Source organism: Lingula anatina, chromosome 4, assembly GCF_051362555.1.
Source record: "Lingula anatina isolate TDL-2025a chromosome 4, LinAna3.0, whole genome shotgun sequence".
Taxonomy (NCBI): Eukaryota; Metazoa; Brachiopoda; class Lingulata; order Lingulida; family Lingulidae; genus Lingula; species Lingula anatina.
Window position 1 is genome coordinate 15,463,172 of NC_141770.1, and position 8,924 is coordinate 15,472,095.

General features: G+C 36.3%; 1 protein-coding gene across 6 annotated transcripts; it reads left to right on the forward strand.

The window, feature by feature from the left end:
* Positions 1-2,400: 2,400 nt before the first annotated feature.
* LOC106165264 (uncharacterized) lies at positions 2,401-8,808 on the forward strand. 6 transcript variants are annotated; one of them, XM_087011175.1, is made up of 5 exons: positions 2,401-2,925; positions 5,663-5,785; positions 6,490-6,647; positions 7,171-7,354; positions 7,470-8,808. In XM_087011175.1, exons 2-4 carry the CDS (start codon positions 5,692-5,694, stop codon positions 7,318-7,320), a joined length of 402 nt encoding a protein of 133 aa, XP_086867301.1. In that variant the 5' UTR covers positions 2,401-2,925; positions 5,663-5,691; the 3' UTR covers positions 7,321-7,354; positions 7,470-8,808. The 6 variants fall into 6 exon arrangements, with proteins under 6 accessions (XP_086867301.1, XP_023933320.2, XP_086867300.1 ...); XM_024077552.2 differs by having other exon boundaries at positions 2,402-2,925; positions 7,748-8,808; XM_087011174.1 differs by having other exon boundaries at positions 2,402-2,925; positions 7,171-8,808.
* Positions 8,809-8,924: the final 116 nt, after the last annotated feature.

The window sequence follows — 8,924 nt, forward strand, 5'->3', positions numbered from 1 at the left end:
CTGTGATTTAATGTTTTCTTTTACTTTTTACATTTGCTTAAATGTTTTAACTACTTCTTATATTTGCTTGAAAGAAGATGGCATGCAGGGCTTCATAGTCCTCCTTTTCACTGTTCAGAACTGGCATGGTTTAAAAAAACTTTCGTGTGTGTGTGTGGGGGGGGGGAGGGAGGGAGTTACCTCCCTCAGCTCCTGTGATCTTTTACGTTGTTAAATTACCAAAATTAACAGGTCTGTAGACGGAAAGGGGGGGGGGGGGGGGGGGGGCGAACCCCAGAAGAAGGTTGTTTGCTCAGGGCAACATATGACCTACGTACACGGAGGTTTCATGGTAAAAGGTCAACTTATAGAAAAAAAAAACGTCACATTTTGATAATCTACATCTACTACAATTACCCAAATGGTCTTTTATTTTTAAAAAATGATTAACAAAAAGCATACAACCATATAATGAAGAGGACATTATGAGAATGAGTCTCTAATAACTAAAATGAAAAAGTATACTTTTAGCTGAAGATGGAGTTAAACAATCTGCCTCAACGGGTTCAGGGGTTGGGGTGAGAAGTAAAAAAGTAGAAAGCCAAAATGATGAAATAACCTTAACATGAAATTACACAGCTTATACGAAGCATATTTTTCTGACTGGCGTGGAGTTTTCATTTTTTACCACATGGAATTTAATGTAAGCGATACTTAGACTACCTGTTCAATACCCGCTAGAGATATGCAGCAAGAAAACAAAGCGTGGACATCTTGGGATATGGTGGCCAGACCATGGACAGACGGCAGAGAGTTACAGGTGGTGCCCCCTCTGAAAATGGAGGTAAGGCCAATGATCCGAGAAATTAAGTATTGGGCATGTACTGTTAATTACTTTTCGATTTCAATGGTGCGATGTGCGTAGAATAGGTGATTTTGCTACTTAAATATGAAGCCTATTTAATGATGTCAATCTATGGCAAATTACGGGGGATTGTGAAAAATGGGTAATTGAAGGTCTGGTCATTCCCCCTTCTTCTACCCCCTTACCCTCAAAAGACAAAAAAACCATGAAAACAAACATTTTAGACGATACATATTTATATTTTTATTAAAGATAAATTTCCTAAATTGATGGGTTTCAGGGGCGGATCCAGGATTATTAGAAGGGGGGTCCAGAACGACAGATCTCGAACGCGAAGTCGACCATCGCCCCCTAGGCGTGGGGTTCGTTGCCTGCTCAAGGGCCCCGAAAATTTTTTGATGTTTTTGAGGGCAAACGGTGCCCTTTGGTGTGATTAAGAACTATTTTTTTTTTCAAGAGGGGAATATTGGTGTGATATATTTTTCAGAAACCAAAGGGGGAGGGGTCAGGACCACCCAGTTTCATGTAAAATATATTTGCTCTTTATCTTTGTTTAATATACCTGTATAACTGCTTTGAAATGATAATAGAAAATAGTTATCTAAACAGAGCTGTTACATTAACAAATGCTATAATATTCTATTTACTAATTGTTTTGTTTTTTATGAAAAATGTTTTATTCTAAGTTTCATTTTTTTTTCTTTGAGCACATTGTGTTGCTATATTTGTATAAAATATCATTTTGATGTATATTTATTAAAACTGAAACATACGGGGAATTTAATAGAATATTAATGACTCGTGTAATTTGTTATCTTTTTCAGGTGAAAATAGGCCTAAGCCTGCAATTTTGCCACAGAGCGATTGTAATTTAGCATTAAATGAATCAATATATTATAAATTTATAGTTTATAATTTAGTCATTAAATCAACGATGCAAGACATAGATATATTTTTCTTAAAAAAGATTTATGTGGCATTCTCGATTGAAAGACCAAATCTGAGATGATCTCACATCATAATTCGGCCATGGCGGTGTAGAAGCATACAGGTTGATGGTATTAGCCTAGCTACAGGGCCGTAGCCTGAGCAAAATGCCAGGGGGGGCAGTAAGCGGACACGAGGGGGCGAAGCCCCCGAGGGGGGAGGGGGTGTCCCCCTCCCTAGATTGTTGAATGATTGTCTAGTGGCCATGAGTGCATTTTCCCACAGAATTGATACCAAGTTTGCAATTATTTTTTTTACCTTTGCGATTATTATTTATTTTATTTTTTTTGAACCTCAAATCCCAGGGGGGGGCAGCTGCCCCCCCTGCCCCCCCGGAGGCTACGGCCCTGAGCTACCTATGTCGAGAACAAATATACCCCCCAAAAATTTTTAGAAATAAATAGGAAAAAAAATAGTATGCAAAATTAAATGGAGTGAAGAGAAAGAAAAATAAGAAACTTCAATAAGATCAAAATTGTGTAATGTAATTAAATTGCCGTGTCCACCCTGAAGGGCAGAAACCACTAAATCAGCCAATCAGCTGATCAACGAATGTAGTTCAATGAGAGAAATGAGTGCTTTTTTCCATTTTTTTCCTGGCATTTCTTGTGTGTTGCTAGGGTTAATTTTGGTATCAACTAGCAGGCTAGGGTGTAAACTATTGCCAGTTTTTTTTTTTTTTCAGGACCAGGCACAGGTGCGGTGCAGTCGTGAGACCCCTGGCGGAGGGGGCTACTGACTGTGAGTGGTGCAGTGGTTTGTTTACAAACAGAGGGGTGCACATGTTCAAGTGATGCCGGTAAGAAATTATGTTGGATGACAGTACATTTTTTTGCCATTGGGAGTTATGTCAGTGTGTCTGCTGTCCATGGGGGTGAGAAATGTTTCACAGAGTAATTTTGTTCATGCAGTTTTGCAGGCATTTCTTAGTATGGTCGTCAATGGGAAATTATTTGGTGGTTTCTGCCCTGAAGACAAGACTTTAAATCGACATTCACCTTGTATTTGATTGGTCACAACCTTATCACGCCGGGAGAAAGTGCTGCAGATGTAACATTTCTGGCAGACGAGGAAGGAGGTAGAGTAAAATTTAGGTGAGTTTGTTTCTTCATATTCACTGTTTTGAGCTTCCATAAAGCAGTTATTTAGTTATACATAATTTCTATTACTAATTTGTCGTAGGAAAGGCGATAAGCGGTGGGAAATTCTCTGCCAAAATTGTGCTCGACAAGTTCAAATCATTTGACAAATGACGGCATTATTTTGTATTTTTGGGAACCGAAGCCGGAAGGCTACGATTTTTCTGTTTGACTTTTTGATATCAGTTAATTTTCTTATTTGAAAGATAGACTAAAAAGTTTCCTATTGTCTACTCATAAACTTGTCAGCTTTCTCATGTAACAAAAGTTTAAAATTTCTAAAACTAAATTCATAAATAGTATTGCATATGGCAGAAAAATCCACATTACTCAATGTCATAAACTTTTAAATGTCTGCACTACATCTCTCCCTTTAAAATACATGTATTCTGAAAACATTGTTAAACCTCTGCAATCGGGAAAGAATTACTTGAAACATTGGATCAGTTTTATGTCTCAAAAAAGTTATAAAAAATTGTTAGTCATCCATAAATTGTTTATAGTGAGACCACATCTTAATTGCTTAATGCTTTATATTCTTAATTGTGATTAATTAATTATTGCCATCAGGCAGATCAGCCCCAACCCCAATCCCCAGTCCATTATAGAGGGTAGGAAATACCTTTTGCATTCCGCATGATTGGTCTTATTTTTCAAGCGTGATGCATTATTTGAGCCCAATATTGAACTGTGATTCAGGAATTCTTGGTAATTGGCCTGAATATATCTTGGTGATTAGTGATTAAGGAGGGAGTATTCATTTTAGGAGTAGCTTAATTAGACCAAATCAATCAATCTTATTGATGGTGGACCCGTCAACATCATTAATTAAGCAACAGCATAAATAGATTTCCAGATCCTACAATCCGCTATGACACTGGCAAGTACAATTTTGTTCTCCAAGCCATGCAGTGTCCTAGCTCAAGGAAAAGGTGGACATATCATGAGCCATGTGCAGGTACCCAAAGCAGAAATCTACATGCTGCTTTGTCTGTGTGATGATAAAAAAAAGGCCAGATGCCCTCAAAGTCTGTTATTTTAGAGGTGACTTTTGGTATATTGCCATAGATCTAATGTTTGGCACTTTGTCCATCCCACTAAGTGCAGCTTTTAGTAACCTGGTGTAGCATCTATTAATACAGACAACCAAACTCAGCCATGTAAACAGCTATGTAACTGTAGTTCTCTCTCCCTTTAAGTTTGAACATATCCTTTTGTGTAACACTAACATATGCTTGTACCCATATGTTTATAGTATGTTTATGGTAAATTTATAATCACACCAAGGTTTATCTCACTAGTACTTAGAGCGTATTCTCAACGAATTAAGCCAGGCTTTACAAAGCCGGTGACCTAAAAATGGCGGACGTACATGAAAGAAAAACCGCCTAATCTTTTAATAGTCTCTCCGCCTCTCACACGCCTCCCCACACGACGTCCCTGCGGGGTACAGTAATTAAATCTCGGCTCCGAACATTAATATTTCCGTGAATATCTCTGGTGATATTATCTCCGTACATAGTCGATTCATTGCTGCTCTACGGGCCAATTTATTCCTTTTCGTCTCTGTTTTCAAAGATAATAGAACAGAAGAGCTTTTTTCCTTCGATCGCCTTCAGCCGCCATGCTTTCTTCACCACGAGTTTAACTGATGAGCATGCGCACTTAATATTTCTCAGGTAGCTTCCGCATGGCGAACGGAGCCGAGATTTAATTACTGTACCCCGCAGGGACGACGTGTGGGGAGGCGGAGAGACTATTAAAAGATTAGGCGGTTTTTCTTTCATGTACGTCCGCCATTTTTAGGTCACCGGCTTTGTAAAGCCTGGCTTAATTCGTTGAGAATGCGCTCTATGATAGAATGTTTTATGAGTAATTTTACTAGTACATATGTTCATTATATAAAGATTGTTTTTTCATTCACAAACGGCCGCTAGGCAACATAATTACCAACTAGAGAAATGGTAATGCACCAACTGTATTGTATCGTCATTGGTATATCATATTGTACAAGGTCATGACAACCTATGTACCAGTACAGAAATAAATTGTATGGAATTGAATTGAATAATGTAGACTTCAAAGGGAAGCTGTTAGTAATTAGACTGGTGTGTTAATTAGATATTGATGCAGACATATCATGATCCAGATAAAATTCCCAGACTGTTGGCTGTTTGTGTATACCTCAGTGTCCAGGCTTTATGTACTGGTCGTAAAATTTAAGCCTTGTGGCTTAGGGAAGTTAAAAATATTTAAAGCATTTAGTCAAATGTATCATTGATCTGATTAATTTTTTTCCCCAGTTAGCTAATTTTATAGTGAAATTACTGATATCTGGTGAATTTGTCAGAATTTGAAGTTTTAAAGAGCTGGGGTGTCAGGATTAATTGACGCTTCTTCCTTTGAAACATAACCTTAACCATGGAGAAGAACTAAATTACAATAAAGCTGTACATTAATATATATCCATCAGTATTAGTATGTTGAACATTATGTATTAGATATTGGGATAAGTGTCAGAAGCTCTTTAAGACAATAAAATTTCCATGGTTTAAATATTAGTAGTCACAATTTACATGCAGTAAAGGGTGTGATGCAATGAAATGTGGATACAAATGTTGTGAAAATCATGTATTGAAAATCAAAAAGAAGAGTATTATTATTATTATTATTATTATTATTATTATTACAGGTAGAGTTATATCAGTCAGTGGTATCATCATGGCAGGGCGTGGGCGTGGCGCGAGGATGAAGAAATTAAATGGAGGGAGTCTGGAAAAACCCAGACAACTGAAGATACAGCAAGGTACTGCAGGTCTGATTATTTTAATTATCTAAACAATAAATTCCTCACTCATGCACATACTGGCCTACCCTATAACTATATATAGACAACACATGCATTGAAGTATTATTTAATTTACTTCATTTATTCTATTTGACTTTTTTTCTTTAATAAATAATACAGTTTTTTCACAATCTTCAACTTAAGTACACTGTGCATTTATATTTTTCCATTATTTGACACTTATTGAACTGTGATTTACTTAATTTTGTGTACGTAGCATATTCCACATTAATTCATGTTTCACGATTTATCTTTTAAGTAATTTCAATTAAGGAAGATGAATTCTGTATATATTGACATCCTTTTGAGCTGACAAATACAAAAAAACTTGTTTCATAAAGAATTTGTTTCAATTATGTCTCAAGATCTTGTTTGCTGCTTATTTCATCTTAATTTTTTGCACCTCTTGGTTTTCTAATTTTGCACAGATATATTCATATTCCCATAAATATGTCTTATAATCTAATTCAGGCTTACAGTTTAAGTCTAATTAATCTCCTAATTAGCCCATTGGGGACTTCAGCTGTATTACTGGGAAAACAGCTGTTCTTGGTCTTTGCACATATTTCATTGGACTAAAATGTAGGCCCGGAAATAGATTAAAAAAAATTGATTTGTGTAAAACATGACAAACCTACCTAGTGTTATTCTTTGTCTCAATACCATTTTAGTGATGACCAATCTGAGAGAGGCAGAACAGATTGTGTATAAACTGTCAGACAGAAAGGCGTCGTTTCAAGAGGTCAGTGACCTGTGCTCCATCTCGAAGAGGCATGGGAAGGAACTGGAGACCAGAAATGAGGGTAATTACTTGGAACTTGTTTTTTTAGTAAGTTTGGAGTAATCATACATGTTATAATTGATCCATTGCATACTCATTTAAAATTTACATTGAATTATAATTTTCATTTTCATCTATCCAGGTGGATGGATACGTAACAATGAATAAAATATATATATGTAACCTAAGTACATACATATGTAAATTAATATTTTTCAACTGACACCTGTTCAACATTGACTGGCTTTAACTTGTGCATATTCCAGAGGAAAGGGGGGTCACACTTCACTGTGATTAAGTGACCAAAAGTCAGTTTTAATTGTCACACTCATTGATTACGAATAAGCTGTTTAATTGTAAGACACTTCTTTTTCTGTCACCTGTATCTTGCGTCTTTAATTTTAATTAATTGCTGCCTAGATTAGTAATCTGAGCACCTTTCCATTAAAGATAATTAAAGCAGCTTTTGAACTATATTTCAATGCAAATTTTTAAAACCTCCATCTCCCTTAGTTGGTTCTTACTGAACTTGTACAGAACATGTAGATGATGACCACACCTTTCATTTCAGCTACCCTTAATAAGATATTCAACACAACACGTCAGGCAGCTAATTAAGGACCAGTATCTCAACTCTCAGGGCAGAGGGCTAGTTATGGACATACTGGAGGCCAGGGCCAGGAAATGGGCAGGGCCAGACCACGTCACCCAGGGACACTAAGAAGCAGAAGCAGCAGGAGATGGCTCTCATACAGGTGGGTGGGGTGTGGCAGCTGGCTAGAGAGAGGGTTGTGGCATTGAGTTGGGTTACATTGCATTAAAAAAGCTACAACGTGAAAGGAGGAACCTTACAGATTTTTCCTGTTATAGGTGATATTTGTCTGATATACTAAACTGATGAACAAATGAAATCCAGAAATAGAAGTAGGAGCCCTGGCACAGCTTTGTGGCAGAAATACAGTAGCCCTAAAAAGTAAGCACAATGGGACATTATTTTACCATTTAGGTATAGCCACCTTTGCAAATCTGAACAAACCCCTTCCCCTGAATTTAACCAAGTTGCTCCCTGCCCACACAACCGTGGCTGGTCTGATCAATTTGGTGGTAAGTGAGCTTCACGTTTCTTCCTCCACCATCGCCATTTTCAGGGACACATCCAGAGATCCCGAGATGGCGCTGGATCCCAGCACGACGCTGGAGGAAAATGGCTACCCTGGTGGCAGTTACTCCCCTCAGCTCTTGACTCTGTATTATGATTATATTGTGGAGTTTAGAGACTGCCCCTTATTAATGTGTGATAACTATATGAGGAAGGTTCCCATAGAACAGATTATGAAGTCCATAAAGAGGTAATGGACGTTGATAACGATGTTCAGTTATTCATTGCAATATATTTAAAGAATCACCGTGACAAGCAAGATAATCATGTTGAAATTTATAGAGCACTTTTGTCTTGGAATGATTAAGTATTATTTATCAGGAAGAGGAATTATGGTGTGTTTTCTCTATTTAATCTCTGACAGTCTTTGAAAACTTCATCCACAGTGTTGTTTAGATTATTATCAGATATTTCAAATTGTTCTTGTTACAAACTCCAACAATTCTCTCATTTGATGAATGCTGAAAGATGTGCCTTAATATATGTAAACTACATACATGTAAGGTGGTGATTATAGATAAACTTTTTTAGAGCTTTTGATTTTCTATAATTAAATGGAAAACCGAATGTGATGAAAAAATCATCACAAGCTATAATTGTATGTAGATAAAATTTATATAAAATGCTTCATGAGCATTATTTTATATGGAATTTTAATCTTTCATTATAGCACTAGTTATCATAGATGTATTCCATGGCACCTGTTATACAGTTTTAATAGAGTGATTTTATTGTTGAATGCATTATGAATCAATACATTGTAACTCACTTTGTAATCAAGAGTTGAGGAAAAAAATCGATTAATTTAGATGTATGCAGTTTATCTTGCCTTGTGATATTTTTTAATGCAAATCTCCAGTCAGGATTTATAGAATTGTGATAATACAAAGATTTAGATGTGGAATTTTTTTTTTCATCAGAATCATGTTATTTGTGATTGGAACAAGTAAGACAATGACTTCATTTTTTTTATCTCATCTGATTGTTGTGAATATAATTATTCACTTATTCGTTTCAATTTTTAGAAGTAAACATTGAATAACGTCATTACCTCCAAGTCTTTGTCCAATATCTCGTCTTTTTGTGCATCATTATGTAACCCTCCGATATTTCAATCTTGTGAATAACATCTAATAATAAGCTGTATATTGTTCAACCATTAAAAT